At 41.5% G+C, this 27,366-nt stretch overlaps 1 protein-coding gene across 2 annotated transcripts in view; it reads right to left on the bottom strand.

Annotated features, from left to right (window-relative positions):
- Nucleotides 1-12,985: 12,985 nt before the first annotated feature.
- Nucleotides 12,986-27,366, bottom strand: part of LOC143989074 (cytochrome P450 2C5-like) — a 54,615-nt gene continuing 40,234 nt past the window's right edge. For both annotated transcript variants that reach the window (XM_077489085.1, XM_077489086.1), the window contains exons 8-10: nt 25,650-25,834; nt 17,670-17,811; nt 12,986-13,354 (exon numbers count right to left, since the gene is read on the bottom strand). In XM_077489085.1, the coding sequence (XP_077345211.1) occupies nt 13,176-13,354; nt 17,670-17,811; nt 25,650-25,834 (506 nt within the window). In that variant the 3' untranslated portion in view covers nt 12,986-13,175. The remainder of the gene's footprint in view (nt 13,355-17,669; nt 17,812-25,649; nt 25,835-27,366) is intronic.

Genomic DNA, 27,366 nt, shown 5'->3' with positions numbered 1-27,366 from the left:
CATCAATAGTATGTAAACTCTTGGAGGGGATGATAAGGGACTATATACAAGATTTTTGTAAAAGTATCATTAGCAGTAATCAGCATGGATTCATGAAGAATCGTTCTTTCCTAACCAATCTATTAACCTTCTATGAGGAGGTGTGTTACCATCTAGATAAAGAAGGCCTGTGGATGTGGTGTATCTGGATTTTGCAAAAACATTTGACACAGTTCCCTATAAACGTTTACTGTATAAAATAAGGTCCGTTGGCATGGACCATAGGGTGAGTACATGGATTGAAATCTGGCTACAAGGGCGAGTTCAGAGGGTGGTAATAAATGGGGAGTACTCAGAATGGTCAGGGGTGGGTAGTGGGGTCCCCCAGGTTTCTGTGCTGGGACCAGTCCTATTTAATTTGTTCATAAATGACCTGGATGGTAGGGTAAACAGTTCAATTTCTGTATCTGCAGACGATACTAAGCTAAGCAGGGCAATAACTTCTCCACAGGATGTGGAAACCTTGCCAAAAGATCTGAACAAATTAATGGGGTGGGCACCTACATGGCAAATGAGGTTCAATGTAGAAAAATTTAAATAATGCATTTGGGTGGCAAAAATATGAATGCGATCTATGCACTGGGGAGAACCTCTGGAGAATCTAGGATGGAAAAAACCTGGGGGTCCTAGTAGATGCTAGGCTCAGCAATGGCATGCAATGCCAAGCTACTGCTAACAAAGCAAACAGAATATTACCATGCATTAAAAAGGGGATCAACTCCAGAAATAATTCTCCTGCTCTACAAGACTCTGCTCCGGCCACACTTAGAGTATGCTGTCCAGTTCTGGGCACCAGTCCTCAGGATGGATGTACTGGAAATGGAGCAAGTACAAAGAAGGGCAACAAAGCTAATAAAGGGTCTGGAGGATATTAGTTACCAGGAAAGGTTGTGAGCACTGAAGAGATGCTTGAGAGGGGATATGATTTCAATATACAGTGGTGTGAAAAAGTGTTTGCCCCCTTCCTCATTTCCTGTTCCTTTGCATGTTTGTCACACTTAGGGGGTTTTGGAACATCAAACCAATTTAAACAATAGTCAAGGACAACACAAGTAAACACAAAATGCAATTTGTAAATGAAGGTGTTTATTATTAAAGGTGAAAAAAAAATCCAAACCATCATGGCCCTGTGTGAAAAAGTGATTGCCCCCCTTGTTAAAACATACTATAACTGTGGTTGTCCACACCTGAGTTCAATTTCTCTAGCCACACCCAGGCCTGAATATTGCCACACCTGTTCACAATCAAGGCATCACTTAAATAGGAGCTGCTTGACACAGTAAGGTCCACCAGAAGATCCTTAAAAGCTACACATCATGCCGAGACCCAAAGAAATTCAGGAACAATTGAGAAAGAAAGTAATTGAGATCTATCAGTCTGGAAAGGGTTATAAAGCCATTTCCAAAGCTTTGGGAATCCAGCGAACCACAGTGAGAGCCATTATCCACAAATGGCGAAGACATGGAACAGTGGTGAACCTTCCCAGGAGTGGCCGGCCGCCCAAAATTACCCCAAGAGCGCAGCGACGACTCATCCAAGAGGTCACAAAAGACCCCACAACAACGTCCAAGGAACTGCAGGCCTCACTTGCCTCAGTTAAGGTCAGCGTTCATGCCTCCACCCTCAGGAAAAGACTGGGCAAAAATGGCCTGCATGGCAGAGTTCCAAGGAGAAAACCACTGCTGAGCAAAAAGAACATCAAAGCTCGTCTCAATTTCTCCACAACACATCTTGATGATCCCCAAGACTTTTGGGACAACATTCTGTGGACCGATGAGACAAAAGTGGAACTCTTTGGAAGGTGTGTGTCCAAGTATATCTGGCGTAGAAGGAACACTGCATTTCATAAAAAGAACATTATACCAACAGTAAAATATGGTGGTGGTAGTGTGATGGTCTGGGGCTGTTTTGCTGCTTCAGGACCTGGAAGACTTGCCGTGATAAAAGGAACTATGAATTCTGCTGTCTACCAAGAGATCCTGAAGGAGAATGTCCGACCATCTGTTCGTGTACTCAAGCTGAAACGAACTTGGGTTCTGCAGCAGGACAATGATCCTAAACACACCAGCAAGTCCACCACCGAATGGCTGAAGAAAAACAAAATGAAGACTTTGGAGTGGCCTAGCCAAAGTCCTGACCTAAATCCTATTGAGATGTTGTGGTATGACCTCAAAAAGGCCGTTCATGCTCGAAAACCCTCTAATGTAACTGAATTAGGACAATTCTGCAAAGATGAGTGGGCCAAAATTCCTCCAGGACGCTGTAAAAGCCTCATTGCACGTTATCGCAAACGCTTGGTTGCAGTTGTTGCTGCTAAGGGTGGCCCAACCAGTTATTAGGTTTAGGGGGCAATCACTTTTTCACACAGGGCCATGATGGTTTGGATTTTTTTTCACCTTTTAATAATAAACACCTTCATTTACAAATTGCATTTTGTGTTTACTTGTGTTGTCCTTGACTATTGTTTAAATTGGTTTGATGTTCCGAAACACTTAAGTGTGACAAACATGCAAAGGAACAGGAAATGAGGAAGGGGGCAAACACTTTTTCACACCACTGTACAAATACCATACTGGTGACCCCACAATAGGGATAAAACTTTTTCGCAGAAGGGAGTTTAACAAGATTCGTAGCCACTGATTAAAATTAGAAGAAAAGAGGTTTAAACCTAAGCTACGTAGAGGGTTCTTTACTGTAAGAGCAGCAAGGATGTGGAATTCCCTTCCATAGGCAGTAGTCTCAGCGGGGAGAATCGATAGTTTTGAGAAACTATTAGATAAGCACCTAAACGACCACAGCATACAGGGGTATACAATGTAATACTGACATATAATCACACACATGGGTTGGACTCGATGGACTTGACTATAAGGCCATCAGGCATTATAATTTCCACATCACCAGGAATTCTGAGACAAGCTATCTTATCTCCATACCCTGCCGTTAGGGAGGTATTGGAGAACCCTCTCTTGGATGAAGAATCCTGATATGCAATCTTCTATTCCACACACCCTGCTGTTTAATCCTGATCTACTGGTATTCGGAGATGATCACCAGTAGGCCAAAAGGCTTATGGATAACCAGACAGTAGCTATCCATAAATGTCCAAAATTAAAACATCTTGTGCTCTCCATCAAATATCAACTTATAAACATGTGTATGATCCCCACAGAATAATGAGAATATATCATATTTATCGGCGTATAACACGCACTTTTTTCCCCTTAAAAGCAGGGGAAAATCGTGGGTGCGTGTTATACGCCGATCCCCCGAAATTCTGAGCCTCTCTTCAAGGCGACTTTCGGCCGCCTTCGGCCGTTCTCAGAAGCTTTCGGCTGCCTTCGGCTGTTCTCGGAAGCTTCCGGCCGCCGAGAAGAGCCGAAGGCGGCCGAAAGCTACCGAGAACGGCCGAAGGCGGCCGAAAGCTTCTGAGGAGAGCCGAAGGCAGCCGGAGGCCCGCCGAGAACTACCGCACACCGCCGAGATACACATCCGGCTCTGTATCTCGGCGGCGGCATTTTTAAAAAATAAAATAGACACGGCTGCAATGGGGGACAAGACTGCAATGGGGGCCAAGGCTGCAATGGGGGACAAGACTGCATAAGGCTGCAATGGTGGACAAGGCTTCATAAGACTGCAATGGCGGACAAGGCTGCAATGGTGGACAAGGCTGCAGATGACACTGATGGGCATATAAATGTAAGTTGTTTTTTTTTTCCTTAAACTTCCCTCCTAAAAGTTTTTTTTTCCTTAAACTTCCCTCCTAAAAGTTTTTTTTTCTTAAAACTCCCTCCTAAACTTGGGGTGCATGTTATACGACGGCGCGTGTTATACGCCGATAAATACGGTATATATATATTTTTTGATAGTGGCCTAACCTAATTAAAATCAATTTATATCTGGAAAAAAAAACAAAAACAAATTGTGCTTCACGTTGACATCTTACCTTTTTAAAATAGGGATCACAGCCCAGTCCTGGTTCGCAGTCAGTTGTTTGCAAATGAAATGAGCAGTGCACTTTGGAATCTGACAAATTCACTTGCTGGGAAGCCATGCCCAGCATTATAATGGAGACTGGCAAACATTTTTTCAGTGATGTAAAGGATACAAAAATGCCTTGACCAGAGAACAATTTAACCACTTGACCCCGGGCCAATTCTGTCCTTTCTCTCATACAGAGAGATCTGCATTTTTTTGTGCTAGAAAATTACTTAGAACTCCCAGACATTATATATTTTTTTAAAAGCAAAGACCCTAGAGAATACAGTGGTAGGTGTTGCAATTTGTTTATGTGTCATGGTATTTGCACAATGAGAATAGAGTGGGGGGCGGGACGTGCTCTATGTGTGAATGGACACACAGAGCGCAGCTCAGGAATGAGCCTGCTCGAGGGCCCCCATAACAAGAGGCTTGCTACTGGTGGCACTCAGCAGGCACTGTTAATTTTGACATCAAATTTTCAATTTAGTTTTAGTTATAGTCTTTTGACTAAAATGCCATTTTAATTTTAGATTTAGTCGTATTTTAGTCTTTTGACTCAGATGCTTTTTTAGTTTTTGTCGTATTCTAGTCATCTGAGTTGCTTTAGTTTAAGTTGTATTTTAGTCGACTAAAATCCCTGGTACAATTTAGTTAACTAAAATATGATGGGTTTAGTTAAATGTGAATGTGTTATTTCTTTAGAACTGCCAAACATATACTCCTGGAGTAAAAATCTGATAAAATGTTTCTTTTATATGGTATTTAGGTTTGAACGGAAACAGATTTAGCCATTGTGATATAGATTCAATATGGTTTAAGTCATAGTCTTTTGACTAAAATGCCATTTTAGTTTTATTCATATTTTAGTCATCTGAATTGTTTTAGTTTTAGTCATAGTAGACTTAACCACTTAAGGACCGCCTGACACCGATGTACGTTGGCAGAATGGCATGGCTGGGCACAAGCACATACCTATACGTTGCTTTTTAAGTGCCCAGCTGTGGGTCGGGAGCGCGCCACCGCCGGTGCGCTCCCGACCCGGTTCTGTGCTCCGTGACCACAGCCACGGGACCAGCGGACCCAATCGCCGCTGGTGTCCTGCGATTGGGTCAAAGAGCTGAAGAACGAGGAGAGGTCTGTGTAAACAAACCTCTCCCCGTGCTTCCCTGAGTGGCTTTCACCGATCATCTGTTCCCTTTTATAGAGAAGGACGATCAGTGATGTCACATGTCAGGCCACGCTCCCCTACAATAAAAAAAACACATATTGTCATACATAACACCTACACTGCCTCCTAGTGGTTAACTCCTTCACTGCCAGTGTCATTTACACAGGAATCAGTGCATTTAAATAGAACTGATTGCTGTATAAATGACAATGGTCCCAAAAATGTGTCAAAAATGTCCGATGTGTCCGCCATAATGTCGCAGTCACAATAAAAATCACTGATCGACCGCCATTACTAGTAAAAAAAAATATTAATAAAAATGCTATAAAACGATCCCCTATTTTGTAAACGCTATAACTTTTGCGCAAACCAATCAATGATCGCTAATTGCGATTTTTTTTTACAAAAAATATGTAGAAGAATACGCCTAAACTGAGGAAAAAAAATGTTTTTTTATATATTTCGGGGGATATTTATTATAGCAAAAAATAAAAAATATTGCATTTTTTCAAAATTGTTGCTCTATTCTTGTTTATAGCGCAAAAAATAAAAACGGCAGAGGTGATCAAATACCACCAAAAGAAAGCTCTATTTGTGGGAAAAAAAGGACGCCAATTTTGTTTGGGAGCCATGTCGCACGATCGCGCAATTGTCAGTTAAATCGACGCAGTGCCGAATGGCAAAAAGAGGCTTGGTCCTTTGGCTGCAAATTGGTCCCGGGTTTAAGTGGTTAAATAGTATTAATTTAGTAGACAAAAATATTTTAGTCAACGGGGACCCAAAAAGAAGAGTAAATATATGCAATATATTCAGACTTATGTTATAAACCCAGGGCTCAGTGATCCATGTTTTAGATGAGACAGCTTGATGCTGATATCTTCCATTTGTCTTTGTGGTGTCCTGGGATTGAAGGGAGAATGGTAATTTTGACCTTTGTAGCAGGGATCATTCAACCAAGGTGAGAGTTTTGTCACCAATATTGTTTTGAACTAAATAACACTTTTTTTTAGTTCATCTGTCCCTTTTTCACTTTATACACACGTTATAATAAAGAGCTCAGATGCAATGGGACAATTTGGAGAGCTTTAACCTCATGATCCATATCTATGGTAGCCACCATGTGTGTATTTTTCAGACCAAAATGTCATTTCCCAGTGATGCTATGTTTGCTATTTATTATACCTGTTTTTACTCTTTATATACCATATTTTTTCTGATACCTTGTTATTGTATTACCAGATGTCACAGCCATTCATGTATAATATATGTGATATTCTCATCTATTGTTAGATGGCTTTCATCAATAAAATTTGTACGTTTTATTATACTTCTTTACGCATCTTTCTGGTTTCCTACCTATGCCCATAAAGTCCCAGGGGGTGTCTCCTTTGTGTTTCTTTCTCTATATAGGGATGTGGCTATAGGTTCCAGTCATTCACTATATAGTTGGCTTTCTTTCTCAATAAGTTTCTATACGCACATTATTGATCACATTCTTGCAAAACACAATTTGGACATATTTTTAATGATTTACTAATTAATTCGGTGTTTGCAGCTATTTTATTGAAGTTTGTTGTGGACAGATATATTGTATATACACATTATATATGCAAGCTGATTAATGCTCAGGGCTCACTTTCACTCCTCTTTCCTGTGGGAGCCTGCTACCATGTTCAATCCTATTAGTCAGGGACTAAAACTTAATTTAGTTAGTGGTTCAGACAAGCAGATGTTCTGTTTGTTTTTGCTATGGACTTTTTGTACAGGGTGTTACTGTTTTGTGCATTGCTTAAGAATGTCAAATGCAGTTGAACCTGCCCCTTTATATAAACAATATATGTATTGTATATATGGCAACTCCAAAAGAGCTGTTGAGTTATAATGGTCCTTCCTAGACGATCTAGAGATACCATTTCCACAGCTACTCCATAAACACTCACCGACCAAGCAGCAGCAACCAAATCCTGGATTTACGCTCTGCCAATATTTTGCTCAGAGAGAATGTATTAGAACAATGGTGGAGAGACTGATGCCGCATACACACGACCGGACTTTCCATCAGAAAAGGTCAGACGGAATAATTTCATCGGATATTCTGATCGTGTATGGGCTTCATCTTTTTTTTTTTCAAAAATTCTGATGGACCTAGAAATAGAACATGTTTTAAATCTTTCCAACGGAATCAATTCCTATCGGGAAAACCGTTCGTCTGTATGCTATATCAACGGACCAAAAAATGACGCAAGGGCAGCTATTGGCTACTGGCTATTGAACTTCCTTTTTCTAGTCCTGTCGTACGTCATCATGTTCTAAACTAACGGACTTTGGTGTGATTGTGTGTAGGCAAGTCCGTTTCAGGGGAACTACATCAGAACTCCATCAGAGAGACCGTCAGAATTTATTCTGATGGAAAAAATGGTCGTGTGTACGCAGCATTAGAATACCCAAGTGTGCTGGCAAAATTATTATTTTTTTACATTTTCTTAATTACATTTTTATTTTCTTGCCGTGATTGGCTTTGCAAAGTCAAATTTCACCTCATTCTTTGGGGAAACACCAAGCTTTGGGAAAAATTCCCTTGCAGAGTGAAATTTCCCTTCCAAAGTGAACATTCTATTTGAATTTTAGTAAATCAATCCCTTGTGTTAGTCGTGATGGTAAAACAGTAGGGGCAGGCACTGATACAGACCTTCTCCTATTGACTTCCAATGCTCTTAAAGCAGGGCAGGCTGAGACAACCATTGGGTGTCTGGCTAGTTAATAAACTATCTTGCACATTGATAGCCCTGGCTTCCAAAACTGAGACAAAATGTACTTGGAGATCTGAACACCTTTCATAATATTTATTGTGTCTGTTAATAGAAAATAAGGTATATCATTTAATAAAATGGTTAACATGGCCTTAATAATACATCTGTTAATCTGCCCTACAGAATTATTGGGGGTTAGTAATGTAATTGTCACCATGACACTATCATAGTTGCATAAAAAAAAAATAGGGACACCTTTTTTGCTGTTTGTTTAGCAAACCATTAAAGGTGGAGTATTACTTTAATTAGGGGTGGGGCATTAATTTAGGCATATCAGTAACCTAACACCATACTATAATTAAGCATAAATAATGCAGCCCTGTTGCTACGGTATGTAGCAACAGGGCGATAGGTGAGCAGTGCGTATTGACAAAGCAGTCAGTAAGCAGTATGTGGTGGCAGAGCAGCTAGTGAGCAGTATATAGTGGCAGAACGGTCAGTGAGCAGTATGTGGTAGCAGGGCAGTCAGTGAACAGTATATACGGTAGCAGAAGGGTGGTCAGTGAGCAGTATATAGTGGTAGGGCAGTGAGTGAGCAGTATGTGGCAGCAGGGTGGTCAGTGAACAGTATATAGAGTAGCAGTATATTGTAGGGCAGTGAACAGTAGGTAGTGGCAGGGCAGTGAGTGAGCATTATGTAGTGGCAGGGTGCCCAGTATGCAGGATATCAGGGCAGGGCAGTTAGTGAGTGGTATGTCAGGACAAGGCAGTCAGCTAGCAGTATGTATAGGCAGGGGATTTAGTGAGCAGTATGTCAGGGTATGGCAGTCAAGGAGCAGTATGTAAGGGCAGGGCAGGGAGTTAGCGGTATGTCAGGGCATGATAGTCAATGAGCAGTTTGTCAGGGCAGTCAGTGAGCAGTTTGCCATGGCAGGGCACTAAGTGAGTGGTATGTCAGGACAGGGCAGTCAGTGACTGGTATGTCAGAGCAGGGTAGTCAGTTAGTAGGGTCATACTATGGTCACTTACCACCTGGCTGTAGGGAGAAGGCTTCCTGGGTTGCTATCTCTGTTCCTCCTCTTTTCAATCCTTCAGCTGCTAGATGAGCACAAATGAAGCAGCCACCTGTGCTACAATGGGAGGAAATGGTCACACACCTGCCCCACCCACCAACTGGGGTACCCTACCGTGTGTGCTCTGCCTCCCAAACTAGGTACTGTAATAGCACAATATTCCTGCAATTGCTACTTCTGTGGGCTCCCCCACCCTATGTTGCCCCCAAGACCTCCTTCCTGGCAGCCATAAAATATCAGAGAGGCTATTGTGGGAGGTGGAGCCAGGGAAAACATGTGGGAAGTGGTAAATACAGTAAATAAAAGAAAAGTCAGTGGTGCTGTAACCCTACTTTTTACTGTCTATGGGATAAGGTTGGATGGTCCATGGCAGTGGTTCTCAACAGGCCATGTTTTCAGGTTTTCCTTTATCTTGTGCAGGTGCTTTAAGCTAGTTTATCTAAGAAAAAATCCCAAAACATGGCCTGTTGAGGGTTGAGAACCACTGGTCTATGCCAAGGTCCAGAGTGTTTGGGGCTGAAACACATAAATTTTTTTATATGATGAATTATTTTATGTCTTTATGGATAACGAATAAAGTGTACTACAATTTTAGTTTATACTGTGGTGGTGACGGACTCCTACTTTCTTTATGGCAATCTATGGTAGATACAGTCTCTGGCAGATACTGAAGATGGAGGATAGAGTTACATAGTTACATAGTTAGTCAGGTTGAAGTAAAACCACAAAAAAAAAAAAAATAATATCATACAATCCCACATACCCAACTCTATACCCACAGTTGATCCAGAGGAAGGCGAAAAACTCCAGCAGAGCATGATTCAATTTGCTAAAGCAGGGGAAAAATTCCATCCTGATCCCCCCGAGAGGCAATCGGATTTTCCCCGGATCAACTTTACCTATAAATGTTAGTACCCAGTTATATTATGTACATTTAAGAAATAATCTAGGCCTCTTAGTGTGAAAGAAACCTTTCTGTATATGGAGATGAAATGTCTTTTCCTCTAAACGTAAAGGGTGCCCCCTTGTCCTCTTTGTTGACTGTAAAGTGAATAATTCAACACCAAGTTCACTATATGGACCCCATATATATTTGTACATGTTGATCATATCCCCCCTTAATATCCTCTTATCAAGAGTGAATAAATTCAGTTCCTCTAATCTTTCCTCATAGCTGAGCTCCTCCATGCCACTTATCAGTTTGGTTGCCCTTCTCTGCACTTTCTCTGGTTCCCTAATATCCTTTGTGAAAATTGGTGCCCAAAACTGAACTGCATATTCCAGATGAGGTCTTACTAATGATTTGAACAGGGGCAAAATGATATCTCTCTCTCTGGAGTCCATACCTTTCTTAATACAAGAAAGGACTTTGCTCGCTTTGGAAACCACAGCTTGGCATTGCATGCTATTATTGAGCTTATGATCTACCAAAACCCCCACATCCTTCTCCACTATGGATCCCCCCAGTTGTACCCCCCACAGTTGTACCCCCCCCCCCAGTATGTATGATGCATGCATATTCTTAGCCCCCAAGTGCATAACTTTACATTTCTCAACAATAAACCTCATCTGCCACATAGTCGCCCAATTAGACAGAACATTGAGGTCGGCCTGTAAATTGGAGACCTCCTGTAAGGAGGTTATTCCACTGCATAGCTTGGTGTCATCTGCAAAGATGGAAATGTTACTTTTGATCCTAGACCCAATATCATTTATAAAGATATTAAAAAGTAAGGGTCCCAGCACTGAACCTTGGGGTACACCACTGATAACCTTAGACCATTCAGAGTAAGAATCATTAACCACTACTCTCTGAATTCTGTCTTTTAGCCAGTTTTCTATCCATTTACAAACTGATATTTCCAAACTTGTAGACTTTACCTTACACATGAGCCATGTGTGCGGAACTGTATTGAACGCTTTTGCAAAATCCAAGTATACCATGTCCACCGCCACCCCTCTGTCCAAGGTTTTACTTACCTCCTCATAAAAAGAAATCAGGTTTGTCTGACAACTTCTGTCTTTCATGAATCCATGCTGTCTATTGCTTAAAATATTTTTTTCCTGCAAGAACTCGTCTATGTGGTCTTTTATTAATCTCGCCAGTATAGAAGTTAAACTAACAGGTCTATAGTTACTTGGTAAAGACTTTGTTCCCTTTTTAAATATAGGCCCCACATTGGCCCTGTGCCAATCCAGTGGTACTATTCCTGTCATTAATGAGTCCCTAAAAATTAGATACAATGGCTTTGAAATTACAGAGCTCAATTCTTTTAGGATCTGGTCCAGGTGCTTTATCCACCTTTATTCTGTCTAAATATTTCTGGATCATATCACTTTTGAGTCATTGTGGATTTGGGGCTGTATCACTACCACCCCCATTGTGGACATGAGCTCCCCCATGCTCCTTTGTATACACAGAGCTGAAGAAAGTATTTAATAAATTAGCCTTCTCTTTGTACCCAGTCACCCACTGGGATTATTTTGTAAAGGGCTTACATGCTCAGACTTGACCTTTTTACTATTAATATATTTGAAGAATTTTTTGGGGTTTGTCCTACTATCTTTTGCAATCTGTCTTTCGTTTTGAATTTTTGCATCCTTGATTTCCTTTTTACATATTCTGTTATATTCTTTGTAACATTTAAATGACACTAGTGTTGCTTCATTTTTATATTTTTTAAAAGCTCTTTTCTTATAGTTAATAGGTTTTATTGTTAGCCTTTTAAACTTATTGCCCATGGGAATATACTTTGCAGTGAGTTTCCAAACAGTCTTTTTGTAGAATTACCATTTCTGTTCTGTGCCCATTGATGCCAATATTCTCTACCAGTCTAAGTCCTAGAGAGAAGCCCTCATGCTTGGAAAATTTGCTCTCTTGAAATTAAGTGTCTTTATCTTTTCCATATGTGATTTTTGCTTACAGCTAACATCAAATAAAATCATGTTATGGTCACTGCTACCCAGGTGTTCCTTTATCTGAACATTAGTAATATGCTCTGCATGGTTTGAGATTACCAGGTCCAACAGAGCATAATTCCTAGTTGGGGCCTCAATAAACTGGAAAACTTGTCCTGTAATAGGTTTATAAATTTTTGCCCTTTAACTGTCCCAGCAGTGCCATTACTCCAGTCAATTTCTGGGTAGTTAAAATCCCCCATTATTATCACTGTCCCAGCCCTTGCAGCCCTTTCCATCTGTGCAAGGAGCTGAGTCTCTACCTCCTCATTAACATTGGGTGGTCTATAACAAACTCCAATGATTAACTTTGAGCTACGCAAATCTGTATGCAGTTCCACCCATAATGCTTCAGACTCACCACTCTCCATCCACCAGGTCCTCTTTCACACTCGCTTTGAGATTACTTCTCACATACAGACAGACCCCTCCACCTTTCCTTATTACTCTGTCTTTCCGAAAGAGTGCATAGCCAGGAATATTAATAGCCCAGTGAGGAATGAAGCCAAGTTTCAGCAATACCGATTACATCATAGCTCTCCTGAGCTTCCAACTCACCTATTTTGCTTGCCAGACGTCTGCCATTGGTGAACAAACACTTGAATGCATTAATATATTTTGACCGGTCGCATACTATCCTCTTGGGTATTCAGAGATTGCAACTAGGACTTGCTACTATACTTACCTTGGGTTTATGTGCTTTGGTTACCCTACCACTAATGCCCCTAATATTAACCTTTGGAATATGTTCCACGCTGGCTATCTCTATCTCTGGACCCCCCCCCCCCAGAGTTGGGGCGGGAGTGTGAGGCGCAGAATAAATTACATTATACTTCCACCACACCGTCTATAGCTAATTAACTTAGTTATAGGTGGTGGGAGTATAATATAATCTATTTTCTACTGTAGTATTCTGGGTAGATGCTAGTATAAGGAAACTGCAGCTGTTAGTGCCTTGATTCCGAGACAAGTCCTGGGAAAGAGGCATCATGGGACATCCGACCAAAAAGCCTGACTGCCAAAACATTACATTTTATTTAGAAAGATTGTAGAAATACACTTTTAATAATTGCACATAGAATAGTTAGATGTTTTAAAGGAGCAAGGTGAGGTTTGCATTCAACACAAAACATGTTTAGAATACATTCATATTGTCAGAAAAATAAATACCATACAAAGTTATTCCCACTTTGTCATAGTTCAGCATTACACACGAGACAAAGCACAAATTTTATGACTCACAGGACCCCGTGTGAAACCAACTGCTGTTTTAAGGTCTAGTTTAGTTCCTGGAGGTGCCTGGAAAGTGAAGTTTTGTAGAAGACTTACAAAGAACATAAACAATTCCATTTTGGCCAATGTCTCACCAACACAGCTTCTTTTACCTAGTAAATATAAGAGATATATATTATCAGGTTATTAGAATTGAGATTCTATACCTGCTTTTGAAGGAAGTAAGTCAAATTCTCCCCAATAAGGACATAAGCAATAAAAACCTAAGATATACAGTCTATCCAAAATGAAAAAAAAAAATCTTTGGCTGAAAAGGATTCTCGGATCATATCTGATCCCAAGCAGGTGACGATGCCCAAAATTGGATGAATTCCTGATGCATTACAAAGGCGTTTTGAGGAACCAATTCAGGAAGTGAAACTATATTACAGTGCCTTGAAAAAGTATTCATACCCCTTGACATTTTCCATTATTGGGATTTTATGTGATAGACCAACACAAAGTGGCACATAATTGTGAAATGGAAGGAAAATGCTAAATAGATTTCAAACTTATTTACCAATAAATATGTAAAAAGTGTGACATGCATTTGTATTCAGCCCCCCTGAGTCAATATTTTGTAGAATCACCTTTTGTGGCAATTACAACTGCAAGCCTTTTTGGGTATGCCTCTACCAGCTTGCACATCTAGAGTGAAAATTTTGCACATTCTTCTTTGCAAAATAGCTCAAGCTCTGTCAGATTGTATGTAGAGCATCTGTGAACAGCAATTTTCAATTATTGTCACAGATTCTTAATTGGATTTAGGTCTGGACTTTTGACTGGGCCATTCTAACAAATGAATATACTTTGATCTAAACCATTCCATAGTAGCTCTGGCTGTTCGTTGTCGTGCTGGAAGGTGAACCTCTGCCCCAGTCTTAAGTCTTTTGTAGACTCTAACAGGGTTTCTTCTAAGATTGCCCTGTTTTTGGCTCCATCCATCTTCCCATCACCTCTCACCAACTTCCCTGTCCCTGCTGAAGAAAAGCAACCCAACAACATGATACTGCCACCACCATGTTTTAAGGTGGGGATGGTATGTTCAGGGTGATGTGAAGTGTTAGTTTTCCTCCACACATAGTGTTTTGCTTTTAGGCCAAACAGTTAAAATTTGGTCTCATCTAACCAGAATACTTTATTCCATATGTTTGCTGTGTCCCCACATGGCTTCTCACAAGCTGCAAATGGGACTTATGACTTTCTTTCAACAATGACTTTCTTCTTGCCACTCTTTCATAAAGGCCAGATTTGTGGAGTGCAAGTTGTCCTGTGAACATATTCTCCCACCTGAGCTGTGGATCTCTGCAGCTCCTCCAGAGTTACCATGGGCCTCTGGGCTGCTTCTTTGATTAATGCTCTCTTTGCCCGGCCTGTTAGTTTTGGTAAGTTTGCAGTTGTGCCATACTCTTTCCATTTTCGGATTGTCAGAAACCATGAACCAGACCGAGACAGAAATACAATTAAATCACACTTGTTTATTAATAAAAAATAAAAAGGTAAATAGAGTAAGCGTAGTCAAAGCATATCCAGAGTCCAGTAACCGAATCGAATTGTCAGCCAGGCCAGAGTTCAGTAACCAAATCGGGTAATCAGCCAGGCCAGAAGCCAGGGATCCAAGCAGAGGAACAGCAAGCAGGATAAGGAGCCAGAAGGGATGTCAGCAAGCAAGTCTTTAAACAGGAACTCAGGAGATTGTTTCCTGTGATGTGACCAAGGCAGAGATGAAGTGAGCTGGACAGCTTTAAGTAGGAAGGTCAGACGAGCAAGATCAGGAATAGCTGGATAACTGTGTAGAGAGATGAGAGCTGGCAATTAGCCGACGGCTGAATAGCCAGCCCAGAGAAAGAAGGGCTAAGCCAGCCCTGACACGGATGATGGATTAAACAGTGTTCCGTGAAATCTTCAAAGCTTATTTTTTTATAACCCAACTCTGCTTTAAATTTCTCCACAACTGTATTCTTGACCCGTCTTGTGTGTTCCTTGGCCTTCTTGATGCTGTTCATTCACTTAGGTTTTCTCTTAAAGACATAGGTGGACTCTATTTACTAATTAGGTGAATTCTGAAGGCAATTGGTTCCACTAGATTTTAGTTAGGGGTATCAGAGTAAACGGGCTGAATAAAAATGCACACCAGACTTTTCAGATATTTTTATTTTTTTTAATTTGAAAACCATTTATCATATTCCTTTGGCTTCACAATTATGTGCCACCATGTGTTGGTCTATTGCATAAAATCCCAATAAAATACATTTACGTTTTTGGTTGTAACATGACAAAATGTGGAAAACTTCAAGGGCTATGAATACTTTTTCAAGGCACTGTATATGATGGTTTGAAGAAATATAAAATATACTATTTGTTTAATCTGAAATTGGCATAACTGTAGCTCTAGTTTTAGCGCTACCTCTGAAGAAACTGCGGTTAATGTCTGCAGTAGGGATGGGCCTAACACCCCCCGGTTTGTAACCGAGTGATTCCGCCCCTTCTGATGTCACAAGCACCCTCCTAAAGTGACCTGGTATGGTTCAGGAGGAGGGGGGAGGGCGCTCCACCCTTCAATGGCCTACCAGGCTGCTTGCTTAGATAAAGGTCTGGTATTGATTTTGGAGGGGGGTCCTCACGACATTTTTTTTGTTAATTTTTTCTTAATTCTGTCTTAGGTTCCCCTTAATCACTTGTATTATATACACTACACTGACTGCACTATATACTCTGCGCTGCATTATATACACTACACTGACTGCACTATATACGCTGCACTCCGTTATATGCACTACACTGACTGCACTATATACTCTGCACTGCATTATATACACTATACTAACTGCACTATATACTCTACACTGTATGATTATATACACTACACTGACTGCACTATATACTCTACACTGTATGATTATATACACTACACTGATTGCACCATATACCCTACACTTTATGATTATATACACTACACTGACTGCACTATATACTCTGCACTGCATTATATACACTATACTAACTGCACTATATACTCTACACTGTATGATTATATACACTACACTGACTGCACCATATACCCTACACTATATGATTATATACACTACACTGACTGCACGCTCAATCCACTAACTAACCTGCCGTGTAAGCAGCCTTATATAGTGTGAGCCAAGATTGGCCAAAGGCACCCTGTCTTTGGCCAGTCATGGCTCTCACAGCATATCACGCTGTGATTGGCCAAAGTATATAGGTCAGGTGCATGCTTTAGCCAATCAGCAGCCTTCAATTCACTGCAATATTGGAGTGCATTATGGGACACATTGCGGTGGACGAACTTCACGCGAACAAACAAACACCCAATGTTCAAGCCAAACTTACATTCGACTGGAACATCTGGACCATCCCTAGCCCCTAGGTTATCTCTCTTGAATCAGTGCAGGGCAGCCAGGCACACAGCCATCATCCATCCACTCTGAATTACTAAACAGTCCAGGGGTGTCTTTTTGTACTTTATTGCTGGTAAACCTCGGGTAGAGGATTTGGGAATTAAGAAGGTTACTTCAAAAATGGAACAGGTTGCTAATGGAGGAAACTTTAATCTTGATAGTAGCACTAGCAATTACCAAGGGAATGACAGTCTATATGTGCATAACTGATGACCATGCACCAAAATGCTACACAAGTCATGAGAGCCTGAGATCAAGTAAACTTCAGCTCAAGAGAGGAGGCTTCACTAGCAGGGTCCCAAAGTATATACTATCCATAGGCACAATCCCAATGGAGAAGTACAGCATCCAGCAGCCCCTGGAACTCACAGGTCCATTCCCACAAAAAGGAAAGAGCCCTTCCAACTGCACTCCAGCCTATGTAACAGGAGCCCATCCACTATCTGAGCACCCAGGAATTGGATATGCCCTACTAAATATTCAGGCCGGCTATTTGAATTCTCAGACTCTAATATCCAGAACCTTCTCCTAAAGTCAGGGGGGAGGTAATCAGACTCCCAGCCTGTGGCGTCCTGAGCAGACCAAACTAAACATTCCTGGCTCCTGTCGCTAGAGCAGAAGGCCCATGCTAAATTCACCTAAAAGCCTAAGTAGGAGGGCACTACACTAGGAATAAATACGAAAATGTTGATTTTATATTCAGCATTTGCATAATAGAGACCAAATAGTAGGCTAGCTATTCAGCTTAATGTTTTTTTTTTTCCTTTATATATCGCTCCATCTTGAACACTACTGCGTGGCACAGAAAGACAAGCAAAAACAGAGTAAGGACTATACATAGCTGTGGGCATAGCAATATAGAAAAATATGTATCCTTATATTTTATGGTTCTCAAACAGGAAGTATGAAGATATCTCCCAGATACGAGAACGTTTTTATAAATGACTAATCCATGAACTGGGATTATACCATGGGGCCACAAATGTGGCATTTAACTCACCAGCTGAAAATGGAATGAAGGTTTCTTTCTTCAAAAAATTTCCTCTAGCATCTAGAAAATGTTCTGGATAAAACTCCTCTGGTTTTTCAAAGTGAGCCTCATCCAACATGACAGATGTCAGCAATGGAATCACATGTGTGTCCTCAAAAAAAGATCAAAATGTCATTGACATCACAGTACAATATAGTTTGAAAAACAATTTAAATTGTTATGATGTGTTTTTAATTGATTGTCTTAGTAGTAGGGATCAGCCAAATTTAGTGGTTTCAAATTTCATGGAAGTTAGATGAGAATCTGGAAGTTTGTTGAAATGTTGCCAATTTAGTTAAATGCATTGGAGTCAAAAGAGAAAGCTAAATTAGGGTATTTTTTTGGAGATATATAAAAGTGTAATAAACTATAAATGAAAAGCAAAGAGTACCCAATCACATGCAGGGAAAAAAAAAAAAAAAACTAAAGTGCCACACCATCACGTTAACGTCCAAATAGATACTGTTTATAAAGCCGATGCTCTTTGGTGGCCAAAGAGCGCAATACAGGCTAGGGGCATAGGAAGTTATAAGCTTAGAAGATTTCTAAGATGGTCAACAATAATCTTTCTTTTATCTGCAAACAGATATAACAAAACACCTATAATGGTATATTAACCACTTCAGCCCCGGACCAATAAACACCTTAAGGACCAGAGGTCTTTTTCCAATTTCGCACTGCGCTGCTTTAACTGGTAATTGCGCGGTCATGCAATATTGCACCCAAAAGAAATTTGCGTCCTTTTCTTCCCACAAATATAGCTTTCTTTTGATGGTATTTGATTGCCTCTGCGATTTTTTTTTTGCGATATAAATGGAAAAAGAGCGAAAATTTTGAAAAAAAATGATATTTTCTTCTTTTTGTTATAAGAAAAATCGAATAAACTAAATTTTAGTCATACATTGAGGGCAAAATTTATTCAGCCACATGTCTATAGTAAAAAAATGTCAATAAGCGTATATTTTTTGGTTTGCGCAAAAGTTATAGCGTCTACAAACTAGAGTACATTTTCTGGAATTTACACAGCTTTTAATTTATGACTGCCTATCTCATTTCTTGAGGTGCTAAAATGGCAGGGCAGTACAACCCCCCCCACCCCAAATGACCCCATTTTGGAAAGTAGACACCCCAAGGAAATTGCTGATGGGTATGTTGAGCCCATTGAATATTTATTTTTTTTGTCCTAAGGGATTGAATAATGACAAAAAAAAAAAATTTTTTACAAAAAGTTGTCACTAAATGATATATTGCTCACACATGCCATGGTTATATGTGGAATTGCACCCCAAAATATATTCCGCTACTTCTCCCGAGTATGGGGATACCACATGTGTGGGACTTTTTGGGAGTCTAGTCGCGCACGGCACCCCCAAAACCAATCACCACCTTCAGGATTTCTAAGGGTGCACATTTTTGATTTAACTCCTCACTACCTATCACAGTTTCGAAGGCCATAAAATGCCAAAATAGCACAAAACCCCCCAAAACGACCCCATTTTGGAAAGAAGACACCCCAAGCTATTTACTGAGAGGCATGTTGAGTCCATGGAATATTTTATATTTTGCCACAAGTTGCGGGAATATTACAAACTTTTTTTTTTTTTGCACAAAGTTGTCACTAAATGATATATTGCTCACACATGCTATGGGCATATGTGAAATGACACCCCAAAATACATTCTGCTGCTTCTCCTAAGTACGGGGATACCACATGTGTGGGACTTTTTGGAAGCCTAGCCGCGTACGGGACCCCGAAATCCAAGCACCGCCTTCAGGATTTCTAAGGGCATACATTTTTTATTTTACTCCTCACTACCTATCACTACCTATCACAGTTTTGAAGGCCATAAAATGCCAAGATGGCACAAAACCCCCCCAAATGACCCCATTTTGGAAAGTAGACACCCCAAGCTATTTGCTGAGGGCCATGTTGAGACCATTGAATATTTTTTTTTTTGTCCCAAGGGATTGAATAATGACAAAAAATTAAAAAAAAAATTTTTTTTACAAAAAGTTGTCACTAAATGATATATTGCTCACACATGCTATGGGCAGAAGTCAAATTACACCCCAAAATAAATTCTGCTGCTTCTCCCGAGTACGGGGATACCACATGTGGGGGACTTTTTGGGAGCCTAGCCACGTACGGGACCCCGAAAACCAAGCACTGCCTTCCGGATTTAAATATAAAATGCTACCAAAAAAACTGTTAGCGATCGCAGGGATCAGGCCTGACTCTGCGATCGCTGCAGTTATGTGTTTAGTGTTTTGTAAGTGACAGTGATCGATCGATACTGCACTTGGGTGGGCTGGGCAGAGGGGCAAAACGCAGGTGCTAGCAGGTATCTGGGCTGATCCCGCTAACAATGCGTTTTTTTGGAACCCTGAACTGCTGGGGACGCTAGTATAGATCTGATCAGATCAGATATTGATCTGTTCAGATTCTATACCACTACGGGAGGTGTATGCTTTGCGCATGGGTGTTAGCGGTACTGGCACTAACCTAGCGCTGCCTGGGGCGACGCAGACCCTGACCCTAAAACCGAATTGATATCACCCGCCGGGTGATCAGGGGGTTAAACCTTTATTGGGTAATAAATGGTGGGTGCCCTGATGCTATAAAAAGCAAACTAACCAGAGTCACCCGTAACACTTATACGGTGATCAGTGGTGAAAGGGTTAACTAGGGGCAATCAGGGGGTTCAAATTTTTATTAGGTAGTATATGGGGGTCCCTGGCGCTATATAAAAACCTGACGGGGAACCTAAATAACTAACTGGCTAACCAGCGTCACCAGTGACACTTAGGCCGCGTACACACGCGGGGACTGTTCGCCCAACTTTGTCCGTCAAACAGTTTCGGCAAACAGTCCGCTCAAAATTAGCATGGACGGACATGGCCACACACGACGAACGAACAGTTTGCTGAAACCGTGCGCGATGACGTGAACGGCACGTACGACGGGACGAAAAATACGACGTCCTATACACTGCATTATAACTTTCGGCGTGTAAATCCTTTCTGAGCATGCGCGGAACTTAGTTTGACGAACAAGCCTACACACGGGCGGACTGTTCGCTCAAACAAGGTTTCAGCGGACAGTTTTACGGAATTTCCGAAAAACCTTGTTCGTCAAACTGTCCGCTGAAACTGTCCGCTGAAAGCCCACACACGAGCGGACTGTCCGCCCAAACACTGTTCAGCGGACAAAGTTGGGTGAACAGTCCGCGCGTGTGTACGCGGCCTTATACTGTGATCGCTGGTGAAAGGGTTAACTAGGGGCAATCAGGGGGTTAAAACCATTATTGGGTAGTATATGGGGATACCTAGCGCTATAAAAACCTGGCGGTGAACCTAAAAAAATAACTAGCTACCTAGCGACAGTAGCGACACTGATGCAGCGATCAGAAAAATTATCGCTTAGTGACACTGGCAAAAGGGGGTGAAAGGGTTAACTAGGGGCAATCAGGATGTTAAAACCATTATTGGGTAGTATATCGGGGTACCTAGCGATATAAAAACCTGGCGGTGAACCTAAAAAAATAACTAGCTACCTAGCGACAGTAGCGACACTAATGCAGCGATCAGAAAAATGATCGCTTAGTGACAGTGGCAAAAGGGGGTGAAAGGTTTAACTAGGGGCAATTAGGATGTTAAAACCATTATTGGGTAGTATATCGGGGTACCTAGCGCTATAAAAACCTGGCGGTGAACCTAAAAAAATAACTAGCTACCTAGCGACAGTAGCGACACTGATGCAGCGATCAGAAAAATGATCGCTTAGTGACAGTGGCAAAAGGGGGTGAAAGGGTTAACTAGGGGCAATCAGGATGTTAAAACCATTATTGGGTAGTATATCGGGGTACCTAGCGATATAAAAACCTGGCGGTGAACCTAAAAAAAAACTAGCTACCTAGCGACACTAGCGACACTGATGCAGCGATCAGAAAAATTATCGCTTAGTGACACTGGCAAAAGGGGGTGAAAGGGTTAACTCTAGGGGCAATCAGGGGGTTAAATCTTTATTGGGGGGTGATAGGGGGCTACCCTGGACCTAACACTAACTGCCCTGACAGTTTTTACTTTTACAACTGACACTGAATGCATTGATCAGTAAAGAAATGATCAATGCAATCAGTGACACTGTGACTGGGGGGGGGGCGGGGGGGATCGGGGGGCGATCGGGGGGGGGGGATCGGGGGGGGGGTTTGTGTACCTATGTGTACCTATGTGTCAGTGTAGTGTTTTGGTGCACTTACTTTTAGTCTTCTCCTCGTAGTCCGGTCAAAAAGACCGCCCGAGGAGAATGACATCACTTCCTCCTTCCTGTGTAAACAATACACAGTGGGAGGAGGTTCGTCATTGGCCTGGAGCGATCGAGAGGGGGTGGCCATAAACCAACGGCCATCCCCTCATCACGGATCGCTCCTGGAGGAAAACGGACTGCCGTATCCAGCGGGAGGGGGTCCGATCGGACCCCCCACCCGCTGGAAGGCAGGCACGTACATGTGCGTGCTTGTGCCTGCCTGTGCCATTGTAATGACGTACATTGGCAATACGGCGGTCCTTAAGTGGTTAAGCAGACCAAACAAAAGAAGTTAGTTGTTTGGGTTCATAAAAATTGTATTTACTGTTCCCATCCCATTTTTATACTATCTGTCAGTGCGGCTCCATAGCAATGGAAATCACTGTTTCCAACCCATTTGTATATTATCTGTCAGCATAGCCCCAGCATTTAACGGGGCGGGATGAGGATCTTAGCACCGATCCAATTAAGAAAATAACAAAGGGTATAGTGCATTGCTACAGAAAAATGTCAAAATCAAATTCTCTGAGGTGCGAGACATATTGTAAAACGACATTGGCCCCCTTACTGATGAGGAGTGGTCCAATGTGCCTAATATTGTAGGACAAGTATCTCTTTCTGCATCTCAGAGATGTACCCAACCCTTACCCCTCAGATGTATACGGCAATTCTTCGACTGTTGTATATAGCCCAAAAGTTGATGGCGCAGAAATGGATCTCTATGGCTCCCCCCAACATACTCTTTGTGGATAAAATCATTAAATGAGGTTTTGCAAAGAGAACATATGGTTTATTAGCATAGGGGATACCCAGATATATTTATAAAACTGGGACAAATGGTTAGACACTTTAAGGTTGATTTTGTCACAATTAGGTTGAGATAGGTTGTTAGGGTGTAGCACATAAATGGAACTCTCCATCCCCTTTTTTTTGTTCTTGGAATTGGAGGGGAATAATAAATTACACAGAAATGAATGGATGGAAGTTTGTAATATTATCACACATATAAAAGGGATTGTAGGATATACTACACATGGAGGCTTCAATAATTATTTAACACTAAACGGAATATGGGAAATTGTGAAGAATCTCTCAGATACAGTGGGGACGGAAAGTATTCAGACCCCCTTAAATTTTTCACTGTTTGTTATATTGTAGCCATTTGCTAAAATCATTTAAGTTAATTTTTTTTCTCATTAGTGTACACACAGCACTCCATATTGACAGAAAAACACAGAATTGTTGACATTTTTGCAGATTAAAAAAAAAAAGAAAAACTGAAATATCACATGGTCCTAAGTATTCAGACCCTTTGCTCGGTATTTAGTAGAAGCACCTTTTTGATCTAATACAGCCATGAGTCTTTTTGGGAAAGATGCAGCAAGTTTTTCACACCTGGATTTGGGAATCCTCTGCCATTCCTCTTTGCAGATCCTCTCCAGTTCTGTCAGGTTGGATGGTAAACATTGGTGGACAGCTATTTTTAGGTCTCTCCAGAGATACTCAATTGGGTTTAAGTGAGGGCTCTGGCTGGGGCATTCAAGAACAGTCACAGAGTTGTTGTGAAGCCACTCCTTCGTTATTTTAGCTGTGTGCTTAGGGTCATTGTCTTGTTGGAAGGTGACCATACTTCCAGAAGAGCATTTGTGAAGTCAGGCACTGATGTGGACTTGTGCACTAGTCCAAATCATTTTGTGGAGGGGGAATAATGGTGTGGGGTTGTTTGTCAAGGGTTGGGCTTGGCCCCTTAAGGCGTCAGCATACCAAGACATTTTGGACAATTTCATGTTCTCAACTTTGTGGGAAAAGTTTGGAGATGGCCCCTTTCTGTTCCAACATGACTGCTCACCAGTGCACAAAGCAAGGTCCATAAAGACATGGATGAGTGAGTTTGGGGTGGAGGAACTTGTCTGGCCTACATAGAGTCCTGACCTCAACCTGAAAGAACACCTTTGGGATGAATTAGAGCAGGGACTGCGAGCCAGGCCTTCTTGTCCAACATCAGTGCCTGACCTCACAAATGTGCTTCTGGAAGAATGGTCAAACATTCCCATAGACACACTCCTAAACCTTGTGGACAGCCTTCCCAGAAGAGTTGAAGCTGTTAAGGGTGGATCAATTCAATGTTGAAACTCTATGGACTAAGTTTGGGATACCACTAAAGTTCATGTTCGTGTAAAGGCAGGTATCCCAATACTTTTGGTAGTATGGTGTGTGCATACTGTATATATATATATATATATATATATATTCACTGAATGTTACTGGAATGTCTAGCTATTAGGATGACTGGAGACAATAGTTTTGTTTAATAAATTGTATGTATGTGTTGTGTAAAAAAGGAAAAAAATGAAAGTTTAATAAAGATTATTTGAAATAAATAAATGTAATCACTTGTAATTGTGGTAGAATCAGAGCCGATACAAGGGGGGGCAGAAGGGGTGGATGCCCTGGGCGGTACAATTTATTGGGGGTGGGGGGGCGCAGTGAAGTGAAGAACCGCCTCTGCTGACAACAATCCTGCTGCAGCCGTAATCTCCGGCCAGGAGTGGTTTAACATTTCCTGTGTGCTCCATGGCCAGGAAGTGGAGAGAGAGGACGAAGCGTGGTAGGGAGGAGGCGGGGCCAGCACTGTGTTGTCCGGGGTAGGAGAGGAGGAGGAGAAGGGGATGATATTTCAGCAGCCAGAGCTAAATGTTTCCCGCTGCTCCAGAGACACAAATCACGCTCCCCCAGCCGTCACCCCCCACCACTGGAGTGCTCAGCAGAGCGGTCCCTGCACACCTGGAGGAGGCATCTGGCATGCAGTGGCGAGGACTGGAAGAGGAAAGTCCTGCGGAGGAGGCCCTATGAGCGCTGTATGGAGCTGATTGAAAGAGAGGAAGGAAATAAGAGGTGTTTTGACCGGTCTCCCCTCTCTGGGGCTGTCAATCAGTGCGGGGGGGAGGGGAGACCGGGGCTCCAGCTGCAGGTAGAAGCACAGCTACCACCATGCCACAACCTCTTTCCGCAGCCAGCGATCAACAACATGAGAAAGAGCCAGAACCCCCCCAACATCCCTCAGCCACAGACTGGTCTTTATATCCACCCCCTGTCCCATCCCATCCATTCCACTCCCTTCTTCCTGATCATCAGTGTCACAAAGAGTAAGGACAGCTCAGTCACAGTGTGCCCACCTGTGATTGCCAGCCCTCGAACTCTCCCTCCTACCTGCCCTTACCCCCACCTATGCGGGACTCCACTGCGGGTGAGTTGGGAGGTCCGCGTCCTGTGCTAGCACTGCCTGCTGATTGGCTTCCATGACGCTTCCTCATAAAAAATGGGGGGGGGGGGGCGCATTTTGCCATCTTTGCCCTGAGCACCAAATGGCCTTGTCCCAGCACTGGGTAGAATGACTGAGTTACTAAAAATGTTCATTTCTATTTCATTAACATTGCTGTGTTTATTACCCATGATGCTGTGCAGTGGCACAATGGGATCTCAAAGGGGAGAAATAAGATTTAAAAAAGAGTTATAATCAGATACGTTGAGGACAGAGGACTGACAACTTGTTTGGATGTGCTACTTGTAAAAATAATGGAAACCAATTCATTTTACTGTGTGATGAATTAAATAACAGAGCACAGTGCTAACTTGCTGCTTACTTTTGGAAGAAAGTACCCTCGGAAGTAGACATCTTTAGTAATGGCATGTGGGACATTAGTTGGAACGATATTTCCGAATCTTTGAATCTCGTGAATAACAGCATCTGTGTACGGCATGTCCTTACGATGACTTGCTTGTGGAGGAGATGATCCAATCACTTTTTCAATTTCTTTTTGGACTTTTCCTGGTACCAATACAAAAGTTAAAGCTGAAGCGGCAAGTAAAATGTTCAGTTCCAATAAATACTTACTTTAAACCTTGCTGATATATATTTTTAATTTTAACAGATTTGCATAATTGATTTGCACTTTTTTTTTTCAGTTACAATAGGTTTTTACTGGGTTTTTACATACAATAAATCAAAAACATAACAAAAGGAAGCTTTGCATGTAGAAAGTTTCATCATTGCTCTCATTTTAAAAGAATATAAAAGAGTATAAAGGAAATAATACACAGAAATAAGGTAAGAAACCATAACAAGTGCCATCCTTATGCTCATCCATAAAAAGAACTTAGTGCAGGTTAAACAAAAGGGAGCACATGTAATTTAATGACCTTACTTTAATCACTAAGCGTAAGTAGTCACAACATTACATACAGTACAGCTAGGGTTGCTCAGTCATTTTGTAACAAGTTAGCCATAAGGCCCATATATTTTTTTTCCAAGAAGGTATGTGTCTCTGTTGGGTGAAATTAAGAGTTCGTAGGTATAGTGTGTCTGAGTCGTTGTTATGACATCCATCAGAGTTGGAGGTGAGCTGGATTTCCAGAGTCTAGTCAGTGATAGTCTGGATGTAAGTAGAATATACATAGCCATTGTGCAGGTTGAAGGAGGAAATTGGTCTATGTTCAGGTTTAGCAGTACCAAGTCAGGAGATGGTGGAGTAGGAAGGCCAGTAATATTGGTAATCAATGGGTCTGAACGGATCTGCTCTGCTAGGGGCTCCATGACTAGATTGAAGATTAGAGGGGATAGGGGGCAGCATTGCCTTGTCCCATTCGTTATGCAGAAGGGATGCAAAAGCATCCCATCCACATATACCTGGGCAGAGGGTTGGGAGTAGAGAGCCGATATAGCTTGTAAAATTCTGTCTTTGAATCCAAACTGACTGATTTAAGGTAACCCCAATGTACTCTGTCGAATGCCTTCTCTGCATCTAAGGAAAGTAGCAGAGATGGCGTTCGGGTGCGTTCAGTGAAATGTACAACATTAATTAGTCTTCTGGTTGTATCAGCTGATTTGCTTTTAGTAAATCCTGTCTGGTCTCTATGAATAAGTAAAAGCATGTATTTCATAAGTTGAGTCGCTATGAATTTGGCATATATCTTGATGTCTATGTTAAGAAGTGAAATTGGGTGAAAGTTCTGGGGTGTGTTAGGCTCTTTTCCTGTTTTCGGTAATTTTATAACCAATGCTTTCAACATCTCTGCTGGAGATTTGCACAATTTTTTAATTGTTTATATAGAATCTTTATTATACAGGTTCATCTGTTAGGAAAACCTAGCACTAGCCACATGCGGCTTGGTTGTGTCTAGGAGGAAAAGCAACTGCATGGCGCTATAACTGCTGGCAAAAAGTGGCATTGATTTTTTTGTTGATTGACTAGTTGGTTGATTTCTGCTGAATATATATTTGATACTTTTCCTATGAAAAGCTGACTAACCAACATTTTTCCAAAATTATGCACTCTCTAAAGCAGCCTTTATCAATCTTTT

This window comes from Lithobates pipiens, unplaced genomic scaffold (assembly GCF_037356315.1).
Source record: "Lithobates pipiens isolate NorthernLeopardFrog02 unplaced genomic scaffold, aLitPip1_a1.2 Scaffold_18, whole genome shotgun sequence".
Taxonomy (NCBI): domain Eukaryota; kingdom Metazoa; phylum Chordata; class Amphibia; order Anura; family Ranidae; genus Lithobates; species Lithobates pipiens.
Note: the sequence above shows the minus strand (reverse complement) of the source record. Positions and strands in the feature narration are given on the sequence as shown.